The sequence below is a fragment of the Rhipicephalus microplus genome, chromosome 6 (assembly GCF_043290135.1).
Source record: "Rhipicephalus microplus isolate Deutch F79 chromosome 6, USDA_Rmic, whole genome shotgun sequence".
Lineage (NCBI taxonomy): Eukaryota > Metazoa > Arthropoda > Arachnida > Ixodida > Ixodidae > Rhipicephalus > Rhipicephalus microplus.
This window is the reverse complement of record NC_134705.1, coordinates 193,430,138-193,451,361: the sequence shown is the minus strand read 5'-3', so window position 1 is coordinate 193,451,361 and position 21,224 is coordinate 193,430,138. Positions and strand designations below refer to the sequence as shown.

The window sequence follows — 21,224 nt, the reverse complement described above, 5'->3', positions numbered from 1 at the left end:
TGACTGAACCGGGCGCGTGATCCGGTCGCGCTCCGCAGGATCAAAATAAGTTTATTTTCCTTCTTTTCTTCCTTTGCATCTGATGGTTTAGCACCATTTTTTTTGCCAATGTGGCATTTGTTTGAAATTTCTGGTGGTCGAGTGCGCTATAAATAGTTGTGCAACAGTACGATGAAATACGTGTAGCCTTTTCTTGGTATGCTGCATCTCTATGATTTGAAACTATAGTAAAGGAGGCTTAATTACATCAGCCTAGATACAGAGTTAGACCTTCGTGAATGTTGGTTAACGTTGCAGTATCAATATACAATAATTTACAGCCCCTAAATTCTCTTGAACAAACAAGCATAATATAATGTCTAATATTAACAAGGGGCATTAGAAGAGTGACGCCGTCAAGAATAACCATATAGATGTGTTTACAGCATCCACAGGTGTTGAATTTATATAATAGCTAAGCGGATTACTTCTAGTTCTAGCAACACGCAAAGGTTTCCACTTGGTAAAAATGTATTAGTTAATTTGAGTCAAGATACGCCCATAACTCTACGTCTAGCAAATCCTTAATGAAAGCAAGCAGATATATAATATAAGAAGGTGTAGTGGATGTTAATTAGAATGCTTGAAGTATGTTGTGGTAATTGTGATGTAGATAAGAAGAGACCCAAGTGGACGAAAAAAATGGCAGCATATCCATGGGGTGAATGATGGAGAGTTGGGCAAAGCATCCGTCCGTCCATGCGTCCATCCGCCTGGCCGTGCATGCGTCTGTTCGTGCGCCTACACGTCCATCCGTGCGTTCATCCTTGCGTTCGTCTATGCATCCGCCCCTGCGTTCATCCATGCGTCCATCCGTCCGTGCAGCCCTCCGTCCGTCTATGCATTTGTCTGTGTGTCAGTTCGTCCATCTAGTCAACACTCCAAGTACCACCATCTCGCATCTTTTCATCATGTATTCCGCATATAGAAGCACCGCCATCCAGCGGACATTCCAAGAACTAAACGAGAGGTGGCACACGCACACTTTCTTACGGCTCGCGCTTCGTGTCTACTTCCCACCTTTAACTACCTCGAGTTCATGGTATATACTAGTTCACTGTATTCGTAGCACTGTGGCCCAACGCTCGCTAAACCTTTCTAAAACAAATGAGGTTACGCCCAGCGAGTACAACGTAGCCTTTTTTGTCAGATAGTGCTCAAAGTTTATGCCAATGTCTACTAATTGGGAATTGGAGACAGGAGAATTCGGCTTTTAGTTAACGCGCACGCTGCAAATTTTTTATTGTTAACAACGCACAGGAGAAACGTCCCACTGGCACCACCTTGCAAGTCAAAACGTAAGACTGGTTATGCACTACGACTACGACAAGGGACGAACGGGTGCCGCTTTAAGGAGCTTCGCCCCTAAAACAACTTGCCGGCAGGGACAAAACGTGTGACATACGGATCACGCACACAATACCCTTGACAAAATTGAGGTGGGGTGCGGTCATCCGCACCCCACCTCAATTTTTACGCGCATTTATGCGCGTAAAAATCCGTGGTTGTAACGAAGCGGTGCTCATAGACATGATGATGAGTGGGACAGACTGTTTTCTTTCCCAGCTGGCACCACGTACAATGTGGTCCTTAATGAGCAGACACATGGCCAATAAAGCCTTGTGTAAGTACACTTGAATGAATCAAATCTGCCGGAACGAAATCCTCTTTATTATTCAATAAAGAAAGAGAATTTTTAGGGCCAGTTTTTTTTCTGCTGTTCGTCACAATCATAATGAAAACCAGCAGATAATAAAGCCAAAAAAAGCGTAGTGGGCTGTAGTATAATTGTGACATATATACGAAGGTAGCAAAGTGGAATAAAGCTAAACTTCCTTCATTCATTTGTAGCGAGAGTCTCGTTCCGGCAGATTTAAGGTCTTCAGGTAGGATGCAAAGGCTTAAGGGTCAGTAATCTGATTGATTTGTGGGGTTTAACGTCCCAAAACCACCATATGATTATGAGAGACGCCGTAGTGGAGGGCTCCGGAAATTTTGACCACCTGGGGTTCTTTAACGTGCACCCAAATCTGAGCACACGGGCCTCGACATTTCCGCCTCCATCGGAAATGCAGCCGCCGCAGCCGGGATATGAACCCGCGACCTGCGGGTCAGCAGCCGAGTACCTTAGCCACTAGACCACCGCGGCGGGGCAAGGGTCAGTAATCTAAATACCAGATGACGGGACGACCTTCATCGTAACTAATTCAGTAAAAGCATCGGCTATCAGAAGCTTGCATTCTTATCCCTGCCAGTGGCAAGTTCTTTTTTTCGTCCACTTTATATCTACGCTTCAATTGCTATGTTATACTTAAAATGTTGCAATTCACGCTCTCTACACCTTAGCTAAACTTATTATCTGCTGATGTTCACTAAGGTTGTGCAAAGGAGAGAAAAAAAAAACGAGCCCTCAAAATTGCCTCCTTTAATTCATTATATCTAGTGAACCTTGGTCAAGTAGAGTGGTGTCGGATATATGTTCCCGCATCCAAATTGTTCCTGGGGTAGCACTGTTCTTCTCTGTGCCAATTTTAATGTGTATAACACCGTCATGATCCGCAAGCCCGGCTAGACCCAACACATGTTTCATATGTGGTAAAGCCTTTGAACAGTGGGTCGTCCTCTTCAGTGCCTTCTAGTGGGTCGCCCTTTTCATAAGAAGAAGAGCAGCTCGCGCAGAGGGTCGATCCCCGCATTGACTGTCGCTGTCGTGAATCATCGCTGAGTGTCCGCCAATAAACCGCTTAACAATTTGGTGGAGAGTGCTGAGAGTGCTGTGCCCTTCAAACACCTTCGGTCCGCATTCGATGCCCTTGGAGCTTCGATCCTGTACCGTGCCTCCAACCATGCACCGAGACGCCGCCCAGCAAACGCTTCCTCCTACGCCGACGCCATGTCCCGGTGTCCCCCGCATCCGCGACCCTCCTGTCTTCACCGGAGCGGATGACACCGACGTCAAGGACTGGCTGGCCATGTACGAACGCGTGAGCGTCCCCAACCATTGGGACGAGGCAGGTAAACTGGGCAACCTGTTTTTATATCTCGCGGGTGTGGCCGGCATGTGGTACAACAACCACGCATCTGATTTCCCGACATGGTCCGCTTTTAAAACCGCTGTCGTCGACGTGTTCGGCCGCCCGGCTGTTCGTAGGCTGCAAGCTGAACAGCGTTTACGTGAACGAGCCCAGCAGACAGGCGAATCCTTCACAAGTTATATCGAGGACATCCTTGACTTGTGCAAGAAAGTCGACCTGAACATGTCAGAGGCTGACAAAATCACGCATGTTCTAAAAGGCATCGCCGACGATGCCTTCACCATGCTCCTGGCAAAGAACCCCCGCACTGTGGCAGAAGTCATCATGTTATGCCAAAGTTACGACGAGCTGCGGCGGCAGCGCTTGATGACCCGTCGACCGCCACCACGTGATGCTGATCTCTCGGCCTTGTCAGCAGTTACTGACCACGCAACCTTGCTCGCCGAAATCAAGTCGTTCGTGCGTGGGGAAGTTGCCCGCCAGGTCTCTCTACTGGCTTTTGCTTCCCCACAACATGCTCAACAGCCATCAAGTGCACTTCTACCTCCGCTCCGCCGAGCCATTCAGCAGGAAATCGCGGAGGTCGTCCCTGAATACCACCAGCCGCCTCCTGCATCTGTGCCACTGAGCTACGCCCAAGTTGTTGCCAGGCCGCCCCCACCGATTTCTGCGACTGTTCCCCTAAATTACACCGAAACCGTCGCGAGGCCCCAGGCCTTTGGAGAAACTGTCTTGCCTACATACGCCGGCGTCACCCACGTGCCCGAGTGCCACCTACCATGCACTCATATCAGCAGCCGGCTCGCCAATCGCGTTCTGCGACATGGATGCGACCCGCAAACCAATGGCGCACTGCTGACAATCGCCCCATCTGCTTTGCTTGTGGTTGCGTCGGTCATGTAGCACGCTATTGCAATCGTGTGCAGCAACCGCAGGTCGCCTCCAGCTTTCCCAGCCAGTCAAGCCGCTCTTATGACCAACCGCCGCCTATGTCACCGTCGTCCCGCCTCGTTCCGCCTACCCGCCGTTCACCATCTCCACGACGTCGCTCACTGTCGCCAATGCGGTCACGTCCACTCGAGGGCGACCAGGAAAACTAGTCGTCGCAGTCCACGAGGCAAGGGCTGCGACGCTGTCGAACTGCGGAAGCCCTCAGGAAAGCCCGTCGAACGTGATAGACGTGCTTGTCGATGGCGTTCGTGCATATGCCCTTGTAGATACTGGAGCCGCTGTATCCGTGATGGACGAAAAACTTAGCCGATTACTGCGCAAAATGACCACGCCGCTTTGTGGGCTCTCCCTCCGTACAGCCAGCGCCCAAAGTATTCACCCTACGGCGATGTGCACAGCCCGCCTTATGATTCAGGACGTGATGTATGCGGTCGAATTCATCATAATTTCTTCATGCTCTCACGACGTCATCCTAGGATGGGATTTTCTCTCCCGCCACGACGCCGTCATTCATTGCGCACCAGCAGAAATAGAACTCACGCCATTCTCTTCTTTGACGCCGGCCGACAGTCCATCCGCTGCAAGCAAGGTACTCGTCAGAGACGACACTCAAGTGCCTGCAAACTCGTCCGTTGCGGTGTCGCTCTACTGCGCAAGCCTTTCTGACACCGCTGCACTCCTCTCGCCATCTCATCGTGTTTTCATAAGAAAACGTTTGCTGGTTCCTTTCGCGACCGTGCAACTCACTCACGGCAGCACCACTATTTTCGTTGTGAACTCATCTCCGTACAGCGTTACGTTGGTGCGAGGGGAATGTCTCGGCAGCGTGGAACCCATCGAAGACACGCAAGTTATAGATCAACCCGATGACGTGCACTGCTCAAGTTCCTGTACGCTTGGTGCTGTTTCGACATCTGCTTCAACATCCGATGATATATTTGGTCCCTGCTTACCCGACGACCTTACGCAGGGCCAGCGTTCCCAGCTTTTGGGCCTGTTGGAAGAATTCCGCTCTTCTTTCGATGTCACTCAACCTTCTCTCGGCCGCACATCCACCGTTACGCATCGCATCCACACAGGCGCACAGCCACCGCTGCGGCAACGTCCATATCGCGTATCTCCCACAGAACGACGTGTAATCAATGAGCAAGTCGACGACATGCTTCGCCGCGATGTTATTCGCCCCTCCAGCAGCCCCTGGGCATCTCCTGTCGTTCTCGTCACGAAGAAGGACGGTTCTGTGCGGTTCTGTGTGGACTACCGACGCCTCAACAAGAACACTCGTAAGGACGTGTATCCACTACCGCGGGTAGATGACGCGATTGACAGCCTGCAAGGAGCAGAATTCTTTTCATCCCTCGATTTGTGCTCAGGGTACTGGAAAGTACCTATGGCTGAGGACGCTCGATCGAAGACCGCTTTTGTCACCCCCGACAGCTTGTACGAGTTCAACGTTATGCCGTTTGGGCTGTGCAATGCGCCCGCCACCTTTGAGCGCATGATGGATACAGTTCTGCGTGACCTGAAATGGCACACGCGCCTGCGCTACCTCGATGACGTCGTTGTTTTCGCTCCTGACTTCTCGACGCATCTTCAACGCCTTCGGCATGTTTTAACGCGTCTGAGCAACGCCAGTCTGCAACTGAACCTAAAGAAGTGCCAATTTGCAGCTTGGCAGCTGACAATACTCGGCTACGTCGTGTCCAAGAACGGAATTCTCCCTGATCCAGCCAAGCTTCGAGCCGTGACCGAGTTCCCCAAGCCGACATCGGTCAAGGAACTGCGCAGTTTCGTAGGACTGTGTTCCTACTTTCGGCGCTTCATTCGAAACTTCGCGACTATCATATCGCCGCTGACGAAGCTTCTCGGAAGTAGCGGGCCTCTCCATTCGTGGTCATCACAGTGCGACGACGCTTTCAGAACACTTCGTTGTTTGTTGACGTCGCCTCCCATACTCCGCCACTACGACCCTACGGCCCCTACAGAGGTACACACGGATGCCAGTGGTGTCGGCCTCGGCGCTGTCCTTGCGCAGCGCAAACCAGGGTTCCCGGAATATGTCGTGGCGTACGCGAGCCGTACGCTTACTAAAGCCGAGACTAATTACACAGTCACCGAGAAAGAATGTTTGGCAATCATTTGGGCCCTTGCAAAGTTCCGACCTTATTTGTATGGTCGCCCATTTGATGTCGTCACCGACCACCACGCACTATGCTGGTTGTCGTCATTGAAAGATCCCTCAGGCCATCTCGCCCGGTGGGCACTTCGCCTGCAAGACTATGACATCCGCGTGCTGTACCGCAATGGAAGGCAACATGCTGACGCCCGACGCGCTCTCCCTTGCCTGACGACAATGCCAACAACTCAGTGTCTCACCTTGCCATTTCTTCGATTAGCATTCATGCCATTGCTACTGAACAGCGCAAGGATCAATGGATTGCCTCACTGATAGACTTGCTGACTGATCCATCCACTCCATCCACTCGCGCGTTGCGTCGTCAAGCCCACCATTTCGCCGTTCGCGACGACCTCCTCCACCGACGCAATTACAACGGTGACGGCCGCCAGTGGCTACTAGTCATACCTCGCAGTCTGCGCTCTGACATATGCGAATTCTTTCATTCTGATCCGCAATGTGCGCACTCCGGGGTATCGAAGACTTACCACCGCATTCGCCAACGGTACTTTTGGCGCGGCATGTACCGCTACGTGCAGAAATTCGTTCGCTCCTGCATAGAATGTCAGCGCCGCAAAACTTCAACGCAACTGTCGCCGGTATGTCTGCAACCTCTACCTTGCCCTGCCAGGCCGTTTGGGCGCGTTGGCATCGATTTGTATGGGCCACTTCCACTAACGTCAGCTGGTAACCGCTGGGTCATTGTTGCTGTGGACCACCTCACGCGATACGCCGAAACTGCCGCTCTCCCCGCGGCTACAGCGAGCGATGTGGCCTCCTTCCTGCTCCAACGATTCATGCTGCGACACGGTCCTCCTCAGGAACTGCTCAGTGATCGAGGCCGCGTCTTCCTCTGAAGTCGTCGAAGCCATTCTCAAAGAGTGCAACGTTGTTCACCGCAAAACTGCTGCTTACTACCCGCAGACGAATGGCCTCATGGAACGCTTCAACCGTACGCTCGGCGACATGCTTTCCAAGTACGTCGCCGCCGATCACACAAATTGGGATGACGTTCTACCCTTCGTCACCTACGCATATAACACCGCCCCTCAAAGCACTACTGGCTTTTCACCTTTCTTTTTATTATATGGAAGGCACCCGTCGCACACCATCGACACTATACTTCCGTACAAGCCAGATCCGTCCGAGTGGGCGCCTATTTCTGCTACAGCCAAGCTTGCTGAAGAGTGTCGAAAGCTTGCAAGGACCTTTACAGTGCATGATCAAGAGCGGCAAAAAGCCATTCACGCTGACGCCAGCACTACTGCGCCCACGTTCCTCCCTGGAGCGCTCGTCTGGCTCTCGATTCCAACTACTGCAACTGGCCTATCTTCAAAACTATTGCCCAAATACGAAGGCCCCTACCGTGTCGTCAAATGCACTTCCCCAGTCAACTACTTGATTGAACCCATCGAACCATCTTCGGACATGCATCGTCGAGGACGCGACATTGTTAACGTGGAGCGCCTCAAGGCCTACCATGACCCGCTCATTGTAACCAGCTGTTAGGTCGCCAGGCGGCTCCCTTTTCGTACCCGGGGTAGTTGTGGTAAAGCCTTTGAACAGTGGGTCATCCTCTTCAGCGCTTTCTAGTGGGTCGCCCTTTTCATAAGAAGAAGAGCAGCTCGCGCAGAGAGTCGATCCCCGCATTGACTGTCGCTGTCGTGAATCATCGCTGAGTGTCCGCCAATAAACCGCTTAACACATAGGATGAACCAAGCGCCAGTTTCGCAAAAAGCTGAAGTTATTTTGCAATACGGTCTTTAATGCTAAATGAATATTTGGCTGGGCAATCGTCCACGCTAGAAGAGTGTTAGTTCTTGTTAGTTTTATAATACATCTCTCTTCGTAAACCTTAGTTTTGTAATAGATATACATGCGATATCAAATTTTAAACAAGATACTTGCACTCCTCACATATTAAGAATATGTGGGCAGAATTTCATCTCAATCGGGCTATCAGAAGTACCAAAAACAAGATGTCCAAACTCTGGAAGCTGCCCAAAATGGATCCTGAGGTAAACACATTTTAAAGGTACAAGTGAAAGCTCGTGTATTCAGAAAAGATACGTTTACTAAAATAATTTTTATACCGTGAGAGTTTGGCAATCTTGACTATACTCGAGGACAACTTTCTGTGGCAACGAAGGGAAAGCTACGTGGGCACAGCTACTGCTCCTGTACTCTTCCGTGAAGTAGTCCGGTTCGGCTCGCGTTTCGAAAGACGGCCGTTATCATGTAATCCCACTGCACACAATTCGCCACGCCTCTGACACAGCCATTAGTAAGTTAAATTCGACACAAGCCTCTTCGGTAAGTCATCGTAATAGCAGCCCCCCCCCCCCCCCATATTATTCATAGCTGGAGGGCGACACGCGCGCACATATAAAAATGAATACGCCATTTCGACTGTGAGGTGCACTAAAACATGTGACAATTGCAGATGCGCAATAATGCGAAATGACTCTTTAGAAAGCAAGCACAATTAATAATATCTCCTTGGTGCGTGCAGCGTCTCCTTGTAGACAGCATACAATAGAAAATAATGTTGTTCTTTTTTATTATTTTCACGAGGAAAACACCGACGCATCTGTGGCACTATATTATAAAGTGGTGGCACATGCCCACTTTGGCTCCGTAGCTTTCCTTTCATTGCCACAGAAAGTTGTCCCCAAATATAGTTTGGGCGTGAAGCTTTAGTGGACTAACTCCTCATGCGAAATGCAATGGCAAGCAGCCAAGTGGCAATTTCCAGGGAACTCTAGTCAATAAGCTCTTAGTTTTAGAAGCTACCTTGTGCTACTTCAATGTTAATTTGATATACTTCGAGTGTAAAGTGAAGTTTACTTTACTTTCTTTTTGTGAAAGATTCTCTTTGTCGCGAAAGTAGACAAGCAAAGCTTGCGCAAGCAAAAAAAAATTAATATTAAAAAAGATGTGTTTATCAACTCGGACCTCTCTTTAAGAAGCTTTGCTGTGCACTGAGATGGAATTCAACATTGTATTCTACGTGTAAAACTGACAATCCTTTATTACCTTTAGGTACCGGAGAAGCACCACCAACACCGGCACCTGCGACTACACCGGAGTCCACAACACCGTCTTCTACTGTAGGTCCGTCTTCTGGTGAGCGTAACTACATACTATAGCATCTTTTTAGTACAGTCAATAGCTGTATGATGCCTGCGTAATAATAATGTACAACACTATCAATTATGACAACCAGCAAGTGATCTCGAACATTGAAAGAAACCAACAGATTTAAGTTTAATTTTCTCGACGTGCTCATGACTAACGAGCCAGGAACCTAACAACCTTATCATGTAGCACAAGGACGCATCAACGCGTAGAACTAATAGAGTCTTCCAAATATTAGCGGTAGCCTAAACCGCGAAAGCAGCCAAGGTCCAGGAGCTCCCAGTTAGTTAAGGGAATTTCAATCCCCTTCATAATGATTTAGGTACTGACTGCTTTAAAAGCTAAATATTGGTTTTATTGCACCAGTAATACACAATTCATGCTGTTATAATTAAATAAGAATTTAGGGACCCTGAAGCTTCGCTTTTAGGAGTTGAACGTGATAGCAATGTGCTGTTATTAAGTGCGTACTTGAAACACCTAATGCATGAAACCTTTTCAAGCTTGCTGTGCACCCACTACGTCGCCTTAAGTAAGTAGGTGCAGTAGCTTGTGTGCCTCTTGTAGTGGATGACCAGCTTAAAACCACGAAACCATTATGATAATCGCAAGTTCTGGCGCCCGCTGGCAATGTACACCAGCACCACGCAATACTACTGCGATATTACATGTTGTATTCTGCAGCTTGTATACAGGACGCATGTGTTTCCCACTGTGCTGATTTTCAAGCCTCAGCGAATGTTAGCTATAACGGTTTTCTGTTTATTCTTTACATTTTCAGGTGATGGAGTGGCAGGAATGAACACGGGAATGGGAGGAATGAACATGGGAATGGGAGGAATGCACATGGGCATGGGGGGAATGGGAGGAATGAACTCAATGATGATGGGCGGGATGGGATATGGCATGGGCGGGATGGGCTACGGTATGCCCATGGGCGGAGGTGGAAGCAGTATGCTTGAGAGTAAGTAAACCTTTCCTCTCTTTTTTTCACGGCAGATTTGAAGTGTAACTGTATTCGATTATGATATTATCACTGGTGTGGAAATACTACTCCGGTAGAGCCGTTATAATGGCACCGAGTGGAAGAAGACGACGAGTTTGTTGTTGTACCAAACTTCTGCCTAACAGATACATAAAGGGTTTATTTGAAGACTGTCTACTTGAATCGGGAATCATTAATGTAGTTACTACGGACGAATTCATGTGTGAAGAGAAAGGGGGGGTGGCCTCTTTTCAAATACATATTTTTGGATCATCGTCAGTACGTCTCCCGGATCACATTTCTATAGTTGAAGCAGACCTTTTAGCAATTATTTTGGCCCTTATAATAACTTTCAATAAATGATTCGGCAGTAGTTATATTGTCTCTGATTCCCTTTCCGTATGTAGATTCATAACTTCAGCTTCTTCTTTCGAGTCTTTTGCTTGGAATGCTTTCGCTTCTTTAATCCCTAAACACTTGAGTGCAGTGTGGATGGTATGGGTGCGAGGTCATCAATGCATATCTTTAAATGAAATGGCTGGCGCTCTCGCGTGGTATCCCTAGATGGTCCTATTATGTATATTGCACCTGATAACAGTTTTGTCCCTGAATAATGATTTCGTAAACAATCCTTACTTCAGAATTCCATGGAAAATTGTAGTACCAGTTGAAGAATACAATCACTCTTATTTTACTTGGAATGATAAATGGTGCCCCTATCGCAACTTGAAAGCGTGTTTCAGAAAATTTCAACGCCAGATTGAACCTCCAAATTTTTTTATATTAATCTTGCGCTACGCGTGATAACTTTAGCACTTCTTATAATTCTCAGATCAACAGGCTCACAGAACGACTCAATCACACACTGACAGATTTGATTTCTATGTACGTTTCCGACGACCACACCCGGGGAGGGGGCATTGCCCTTCCACTCGCCACTTTTGTCTATTAGTCATCCCACCATGAAACTGCCAACTACTCCCCCATTTATTTTCTCTTTGGCCCCAATCCTTTGTTACCCTTGCATACGCTGCTTTCGTTTAGGCCGAGTAAGTTTCACGGGTCTGCAAGACTGCTGAGAAGGGATCAAGAGAGACGTGTAGTCGTGAACCAAGAATATCGCCACAGACCAAGAGGTAGACAGGATGGACAGCGGGCTTGCCCACCTACTTGAGGCCAAGCAGGTGTTGCTCCTTCGATGGAAGGGACAGTGGTTTTCTCGAAGCCTGAGGAAGATCTCAGAGCTCAATATGACCACAGAAGATCACTGTCGTACCCCCCGCAAGCACAAACGGGATGAAGTCTGTGACTCAATTGACGACCAGATGTGCTTTGGCAATTCACGATGCTTGCTGAAACATTTACTCGATGAGGGCGGCACAATGTCCTGTCAGAGACAAATGCTCGCCAGGGCTATGAACGATGTTACCAGATGCTGTATCAGTAACGAGCTGATCATCAAGCTCAAGGAGAAGTAGTTGCCTGTCAAGCTTGGAGACGAAGAGGTCCAGTTTCCCAACTACCTCAGTTCGGCCCATCCGGAGTTGGACGAAGAATTGGCCATGGCGAAGATCAGACAAGCCATTTTCGCACTCAATGGCAAGTCAGCGTCGGGCTCCGAAGGTATCACGAATAAAATTCTGTGGTATCACGAAGACTATTTGATCGAATACCTTACCGAGACAACGAAAGAGACGAGAATAAACGGGAGCATCCCAGAACAATCGAGGACCACCAAAACCGTCCTGATATCCCCCAACCCATTTCTCTCACGTCCTGCGTCGGGAAAGCGGGAAAGCTGCAGAACATCTCGTACTCGACAGACAAAACAGATCTCTCAAAGATAACAACGTCTATACCCACATGACTGGTTTCCAAGCTAGCCTGTCGACGCAGGACGCCATGAAGATGATCAAACATAAGACCATCGATAGCAGAACCAGGAATACCACGGCCTTGATCGGACTGTACCTCGAAAACGCGTTTTCACACCACCCGCCACAAATACGTCCTAGCTTGTATTGCAGATTCCGAGCTGTGCCCTAGGCTGTATAATTACGTCCGTTCGTTCCTGACACATAGGAAGGTGAAGCTGCGGTTTGGTGACTTTGTGTCTGACGAAGTACTCCGGGGCTCATGTGGTACGCCGCAAGGATTTGTCATTTCACCCTCTCTTTTCATCATCCGAATGGTCGGACTCTCAAAGAAGTTGGCCCTACTCTAAGGTATCACCAATGCCATTTACGCCGACGACATAACGACTTATTGCATCGGTGGTAGTGAAGGGAAAGTGGAAAGTGCCATGCATGAGGCCGTAGACGTCTTAGAACAGTACTTGCTACGCACCTGACTCTGACGTTCCCTGACCAAATCTAAACTCCTGCTTTATCGAAAAGAAAAGAAAAGGCAGACTAAAGGGCTAGAAGCCAGACTTAAAGAGCGAAATTCACCTGTTAACTCGGAGTGGTGACCCTATACTCAGGGTTGACACCATCAGAGTCCTGGCTATGTTCCTCAAATCGCGTCGCAGCAATGGCGCCGCATTGCACAAAATCATTTAACGACACAAAACAGTGAATGACTTTCGCCTTGTGCGCAGGGTCGTGAACCAACGCAGAAGCCTCAATGAGGACAAACTGCTTTGGCTGATCGATGCCTTTGTGCTACGTCACTTCCCCCACATGGCGGCCATGCACAACTGGCTGAGAGTGGAGAGGGACAAACTCAATGCCTTCATCAAAAACAATCATAAAGAGAGCACTTGGCCTACCAGTAAGGACACACACCGAGGACCTCCTCTAGCTCGGCATATACAACACCATGGAGCAGATTGCCGAGGCCATGAACGGGCCTAGCTAACCCGGCTTTCCACCACATCGGCTAGTAGGCGGATTCTAGAGGAGATCGCACTCGCCCCAACCGAGGACTTCACTAAGAACACTGAAATGTCCCCCCCCCCCCCCCGAAACAAGGGAGAAGCCCGTCGTTGCTCCGCTGCCCCGCAATGTGCATCTTGCACACAACACGGGTCATCGCAAGACAAGAGCTTCGAAGATACTAAAGGTCATTACTGATGATAAGGTAGACGCAAGCTTCATGGACACCGCCGTGTACCACCACGGCAAGACTTTTGCGGTTTTTGTCGTGGATTCGCCGGGGCAATTCATCAAACGCTCCTCGATTCAAACGACAGATCCCGAGGTGGCTGAGCAAGTGGCCATTGAACTTTCCATGCAAGATGGTCGGAGAGACAGGGTGTATAGTAACTCCAATGTGGCCGTTAGGATATACCAGCGAGGCCGGGTAGTCTGGCAGCTATGATTCCGAAAGGCCCCAAAGAGAGTGGCAGCTTCACACACTCTACAATTTGGTTCCCTGTCCACGTTGGGGCAATCGAGGGTGTTCCCCTTACCCTCTTTGAGTCGGCCCACGAGGCTGCATGCGGCTTTACCAACCGCGCTACCCTCGGGTCAGATGACTTCCCCCCCGGATCAGCAAACTGGGAGCGCGGGTCTAAACACAGACACGTAGGAACGCCACGCTTGCAGCTCACACTATTATCTTATTTTTATTGACGAGCGCACCCTTGTGTACTTATATGTCCTTCAAACGTGAGAATAAACAGTTGTTAGTTGAGTGCTCGTGCTGTGTGCCTCTTCTTTGCTTTGTGTCTGTGTTTACCCCCCGCGCTCCCAGTTCGCTGAACCATCATGAATTACCAACTAGCCCACCTTTTCCCCAGGACACAGGGATAAACCAAGCACACAATGAAATCACTAAACTATTTTACTTGGAGAGAAGCGTGTTCCCGCCGCCTCATTCCAAGCTGAGCAGGCGGTCACGCTCAGACTTATGCAAACATACCCGAATCTGTTGACCCTTAATAGCATATATCTGGACATTTATCCAGATAGCTATTGAGCAGCCTGTGGCGGGGCTGCTAATTTGTCTCATACGCTCTGGTAATGCGGGTTTTTGAGCTCTAGCTTCACCAAAGACGAGTGCGATGCGCCGCCGCGAAGTCCCACGCATGAAGACCAAATCCTGGCTGTCTACCGTGCCCGTGATCCCGCCGGCAGAATGGACCTGCCGTTCTCGTCGTGAGAATAGCCAGGCCTTCGTTTTCCCGTGTTTGCCTGGAACCAATTATACTGTTTATTCACTAACTCCCTCCATGTCACGGGCGTGCAAATACCACTCCGGCAGTGCCACTGAATTGGCGCCGAGTGGAAGAAGACGACGAAGTAGTTGTGAGGCTGAGCATGGGTTGCCCTGCTGACTTGCATTCTTAGTGTCCTGTGCAGTGTGATCTCACTCTGGTACCGACTGACAATCCCTAAGGAAACACTCCCTGTAAAAACATTGATAGAGTAATAACTTACCAGCCGCCTAACTCTTTCAATTCATGCAGCTCATAACTGAACGCTCTCTTCGGTTCTTTTATGCAGCGATTGGGCTGCTTTGACCAAACATTCTTGTGCGTGCTTTATAATTGGTGTCAAAGAGAAAATGAATAAAATATAATAGAAAGAATGTGCACAGAGCACACATGCAGGAGGTTTCAAAGCCGCTCTTATAGAGTAATAAACACAGGCAGTGCTGTAGGGCTTGCAGGGAGCCCTTTCCTCTAACGTTAGGCTGCTGTAGATGACACATGATTTTTTTAGGGGCGAAGCTCCTTAGGGCGTGGGCTGTGCGTCCCCTGTAGCCTGTATGTAGCCACTTCTAGTTTAGTTCTTGCAGTGTTCACGAGATGGCGGTACCGTCCCCTGTATGAACAAAGAAGCGACCTACCGAGAGAACAGTAGGGATCCGGCAACCAGAACGGTGGAGAAGGAAAAGCAAGGAAGTTTGGAAAAAACAGGTTTAGCCGGTTCAACTGTCGCAAGGCCCAGTTTCAGCGAGGTAGTGGTGGGGCAGGGAGGGAACAAAGCAGCCGGCGTCACAGTTACAAGTAGCCCCCAGGTGCAGAACGCTCCAGCTGAAAAGTCACAGCATGTGATAATCGCCGGGGATTCGAATTTAAATCGATGCACAGAAGCCATCAAAGAGAGGGTAAGAGGTGACAAAAGGGTTGCAGTAGGGACGTTCCCCGGACGCAAGCTGGAAGCAGTCATGAGGCAAGCGAGCGCAAAGCTCAAAACAACAGCTGATAGACGAAACCTCGTGATAATTTCAGGCGGTTTAAACGATGTCCTAAATGAAGATGCAGCAGGACTAGCAGCCACACTGGCGAAAGGCGTCGATGACATGCGCGCCACTTCTTCTAAGGTACAGGTAGTGATATGCACGATACCGGAGGTACCGGTGCGTGATAGCAACCTGCAAGGAGCGGTGGTCAACGCAAACCAAGAGATATGGCGGATGAGTCGAGAGAAAGGCTTTGAGGTGGTGGAAATAAACAGAGAGGTGCATAGGTGGGGGGGTTTTCAACGAGACAGAATTCACTTCGATGGGCGGCTAGGTCATGAGGTGGGTTGGCGCCTTGCAGGACGCGCAGTAGCTTTTTTGGGGGGCAAGCGAGCCCTTCGGGGTGCAGGATAGCTAGTAACGGGGAAAATAACCAGGGAGACTTTTCGACAGGTTGTATGGACAGATACGATTCCAAAGTGGCACCAATATCTAAGATAGGTAGAGTCCGGGACATAAATAGACATAGCCACGAGCACCGAGCCAATTCAGACATAGGGTATATTAACATGCAGGGTGGTAGAAACAGGCTGAAGTGGGAAGAGATAGAAGAACAGCTAAGGGAAGAGAGGCCGATGGTATACGGTTTTGTAGAAACACATCTCAGGGACATGGAACAACCTCCGAACAATCCGGACTACGCGTGGGAATATTGTAATAGAACAGAAGGCAGCAGAAAGGGGGGTGGTATTGGGGCATTCATTCATAAAAGTACAGACTGGCAAAGGGTCAAGCAGGAGTGCAAGGAACATTTATGGCTAAAAGGGAAAGTGGCAGGTCAAATGACACTCCTTGGTTTCGTGTACTTGTGGACGGGAGCAAAGGCCAGAGAGGAGAACCAGGCAATGGTAGAGTGTATATCAAAGGACATTCAGGAGTTAGGAAGAGAGTGCGAGATAATTATACTAGGAGACATGAATGCGCACATAGAAGATATAGATGGGTATACCGACCCGACAGGCAAAATGATCATGGATATGTGTGAAAAGCTTGATTTGATCATTTGCAACAGTACCGAGAAGTGTGAAGGGCAAATAACATGGGAGGTAGGAAGGCTTCAGTCGACGATAGATTATGCACTGATGTCACATAGGATGTATGATAAGCTCAGGGGAATGCACATAGATGAAGGTGGCTCCAGAAGTCTGGGTAGCGATCACAAACGTCTCAAGCTAAATTTTGGAAGAGCAGTGAAAGTGGGAAGGAGACAAGATGAGCAACTACAGGATAGTTTTTATCTAGAAAGGCAAATTGAAATAGCCACTAAACAAATTGAAAAAGTAATCACGGAGGATAATAAGACAGTGTGGACATACACGAATCTAATTAGACTCTTTGAGCTAAAGCTTGCTAAGACGCGTGGCAAGTCACCCCGGAAAAGAAGACACAAACCCAAAAGTTGGTGGGATGAGGAAGTTAAGAGAGCCATAGCAAATCGTCAGGAAGCCTCTAGGGAACACAGACATGCTAAGCAGCGGGGTGAACCGACAGATGATGTTGAAAAAAAATGGGCAACCTTTCTAAGCTGTAGAAGGGATGCATCCCTTCTGATCAATGAAAAGATTAGAAGGAAGGGAGCTCAGTGGCTGGCAGAAGTACATAAAAAAGATAGAAAGGCAGCTGCGAAATTTTGGAACCATCTAAACTCCCTAAGAAATGAGACGAGCCTAGAGCAGAGTTTTATAACTACAGCCCAAGGTGCTAGGCTAGAACGGGACGAAGCTATTGAATATATAAGAACAAGGGTGACAGAAAAATTTCAACAAAGAAGTACTTTATGCACCACAATAGACAAGGACGAATCAAGTTGTGCAATGGCTCCATTTTCACAACAAGAGTGGGAAAGGGCTGAGAAAAGGGTTCCTAGTAGTACATCAACAGGCCCAGATGGCATTCCAATTAGGCTGATAAAGACATTAGGTCCGAAGTCTAAGCGAGCTTTGAGAGAGGCAGTGAGCACAATAATAATCGATGGTGAAGTTCCCGATGGATGGAAACTTAGCAGGATGAGCATGATCTATAAAGGAAAGGGGGACAAAGCTGACATAAACAACTACCGTCCTATAACAGTAACATCAGTGGTCTACAGGCTGGCGATGCAGATTATAAAAGAAAGACTGCAGTCGTGGATAGAGGATGAGGGGGTGCTGGGGGAACTGCAGAATGGGTTTCGGAAACACAGGAGGTTGGAAGACAATCTGTTCTCACTGACGCAGTGCATCGAAATAGCAGAAAAGGAACACAGGCCCCTGTGGCTAGCATTTTTGGATATCAAGGGAGCGTACGATAGCGTGGTTCAAGAGGAATTGTGGGGAATACTGGACACACGAGGCGTGGAACATGTAGTCACTAATCTTTTAAAGGGTATCTATAAAGGTAACAAGGTAGTTATAAAGTGGGAAAAACAGGTATCCAAGTCTGCAGAGGTAAAACGGGGGCTTAGGCAGGGGTGCCCCCTGTCACCCTTATTATTCATGATGTACCTACAAGGATTAGAGGCAAAATTAGAGGGAAGTGGACTGGGCTTCAACCTCTCTTTAGTCAAACAAGGAAAACTTATTGATCAGGCACTACCAGCATTAATGTACGCAGATGATATAGTGCTAATGGCCAACAACAAGGAAGATTTGCAGAGATTGATGGACATCTGCGGTAATGAGGGAGATAGGTGAGATTTTAGATTCAGTAAGGAAAAATCAGCAGTCATGATTTTCAATGACAACGAAGGTAGTGAGCTTAGAATACAAGAGGTCACGCTAGAGATAACAGATAAATACAAATATCTGGGCGTATGGATAAGCAATGGGACCGAGTATCTGAGGGAACACGAAATATACGTGACGACTAAAGGTAACAGGAATGCAGCAGTCATGAAAAATAGGGCACTGTGGAATTACAATAGGTATGATGTTGTGAGAGGAATATGGAAAGGGGTCATGGTTCCTGGGCTGACGTTCGGCAATGCGGTCTTGTGCATGAGATCAGAAGTTCAAGCAAGATTAGAAATTAAGCAACGTGGAATAGGTAGGCTTGCTTTAGGAGCTCACGGGAATACACCAAATCAGGGAGTACAAGGTGATATGGGATGGACATCATTTGATGGCAGGGAAGCTAGCAGCAAGATAAAATTTGAGAAGCGATTGAGAGAAATGGGGGAAGAGCGTTGGGCTAGGAAGGTTTTCAGCTACTTGTACATGAAGAATGTCGATACAAAATGGAGGAAGCGAACCAGGAAGTTGACTGGTAAATACTTAGAAAACAGCAGGGGGCCAAACCAAAAAGAACTATTGGTTAAGAAGAAAGTGAAGGAAACAGAGACTGACATGTGGAGAATGGGCATGATTAAGAAGTCCGCACTAGAGATCTATCGAACTTTTAAGCAGGAGATTGCCAAGGAAAGGATCTATGATAATACTCGGGGTAGTTCTCTACTGTTTGAGGCCAGGACGGGAGTACTGCGAACCAAGACATATCGGGCCAAATACGAAGGGGTAGACACAGTATGCAGTGCGTGTGGAGAGGAAGAAGAAACGGCCGAACACTTGATAATGTTCTGTAAAGGGCTTCACCCTATAGTTCAGGATGATGGCGCAGAGTTTTTCAAAGCACTGGGATTTAGGGACAGCGAGGGCAAAATAGACTTTAAGCGGGTAGACTTAACTAGAAGGAGGTTATGTGATTGGTGGCTAAAGTCAAGGCACGAGTGAAAATTAAACCCTTCACTGCGAAGTACGAATCCTCAACTTCATTATTTAAAAAAAAAGATAAATGTAATGGTTAGTTCACTAAGTATTACGGCTAGGTGGCGTTAGCCGCCGCCCGATGTAAAGGGTACAGCGACATCCATCCATCCATCCATCCATGTAGCCACCTCTAGTTTAGTTCTTGCAGTGTTCACTAGATGGCGGTACCGTCTCCTGTATGTAGCCACCTCTCGTTTAGTTCTTGTAGTGTTTACTAGATGGTGGTACTTGTAGCTGATGATGAAAAGATGCAAGATGTTATAAACTAGAAAGCGGTACTTGTAGTTGATGAAAGACGCGAGATCTTATAAAATAGGAATGATGTCACATATGGCGCGTGTCATTGGTTGAAGGCAATCGTTCGATTTAGTGCGGCGACGTACGTTAGGGGGAGCGTTGTAATAAAATCCGTTCGCTGTTGGCGTGCGCTCGGAGTCGCCGGATGACGCCACAACCACGGGTAAGCTTACTCGTCTTCGGTCCAAGCGAATGGTGAACGAGGCCAAGCGGAGTGGTCACGTCATCGACGCCTTCTGGGTCCCCATCGAACCTCGTGTTACCACCCTAACCTTGGATCGCAAGACTGGCGTTGCCTGCAAGAGAAGGCAGTTCTCCCTCGTTCAGGCCAGTGCCATTACGGTCCACAAGTCCCAAGGGGGAACGTACTCGTCAATTGTCTATGAATATAATAAAACGCACCCCCAGAAGTTGGTGTACGTCGCGCTCAGCCGCTGCACCAACGTAAATAACCTCTACCTCACCAATGCAAAAGGAGACCAGCGGTTCTACCATAAAGACAAGAACGAGGACACGGCGATGGTGAACGAGTTTCAACGTCTAGGCCGACATCGATTACCGACCGTGACGCAGCAGTATCAACGATCTCTGCGAGAAGACGTTGACTCTTCCAACGAGTTTACCATTGCCCTCCTCAACGTTCGCTCTCTCAATGCCCACGCACTTGACATAGAAAGGGACCCCATACTGACCGCAGTCGACGTGCTGTGTTTTACCGAGACGTGGAACGTGACGAGATTGTTCATCAAAGGATACGTTCCCGTCGTGTGTACCGATGAATCAGAACGTCCTGCAGGTGGTGTCGCCATCTACGTGAGGCAAACGGAAACGGCTGAAGATCTCAGACTACCACTCACGAGTCAAAGCCAAAACGGAGAATATGCAGCCATCAAACTCTTTGACTCTGGAATCGTCCTCATGACCATGTACCTCGCACCCAACCTGTCGACCGGGAACATCAAGACATTCATAGACACTGCGTTACGAAATTATGAGAACAAATACAAGAATGGACCATTTGTACTACTTGGAGACTTTAACGTGGCTATCATACACAATAATTGGCTTATCCAACATATGGCTTCTAGATATGCACTCAGACGTATATCGTTTGACCATATGAAACCTACCACGATCCGAGGAACATGCATAGACCTAGTATTTGCAAATTGCCCACTGCAACCCATACAGGAATTGCTCTCCCTTCATTTCACAGACCATAAAGCCGTCATAATGAAGGGACATCGCAAGGCCATCCATCGTCTAAGAACAAATAAAAGTTGATTTGTGTATATACACACACAGCGTTTCTCACGTCTTTACATGATGATCGACTGGGCGAATTACACGGAAGATTCACAGTTTACCGATGAATCCCTCCGGAGCTTCGCCCATTCATCATCATTCACCCCGTGAATATGCCGTATTTTTTTTCTTTAAAACCATTTCTATCATCGAATTTATCCAATTCGTTGCAAATGAGCTGTCTCTGTGAAAAGTGCAGTGAACAGTCTCAACAGTTATGTTGAATCGTTTCATCCCTGCGCACAGTGGTCACTAGATACGGTTCCAGTCGTTTCTATGCTACGCGTTCGCATAGGCAAATGTGACGCTAGAACATAACCTATACATAAGTGTAGCGTAACTGCGGCGAAGTCAATTGGAAGGTT

General features: G+C 48.3%; 1 protein-coding gene across 2 annotated transcripts in view; it reads left to right on the top strand.

Moving 5' to 3' along the window:
• Positions 1–21,224, top strand: part of LOC142765099 (uncharacterized) — a 48,779-nt gene that overhangs the window by 10,096 nt on the left and 17,459 nt on the right. For both annotated transcript variants that reach the window (XM_075865666.1, XM_075865665.1), the window contains exons 4-5: positions 9,244–9,327; positions 10,121–10,303. In XM_075865666.1, the coding sequence (XP_075721781.1) occupies positions 9,244–9,327; positions 10,121–10,303 (267 nt within the window). The remainder of the gene's footprint in view (positions 1–9,243; positions 9,328–10,120; positions 10,304–21,224) is intronic.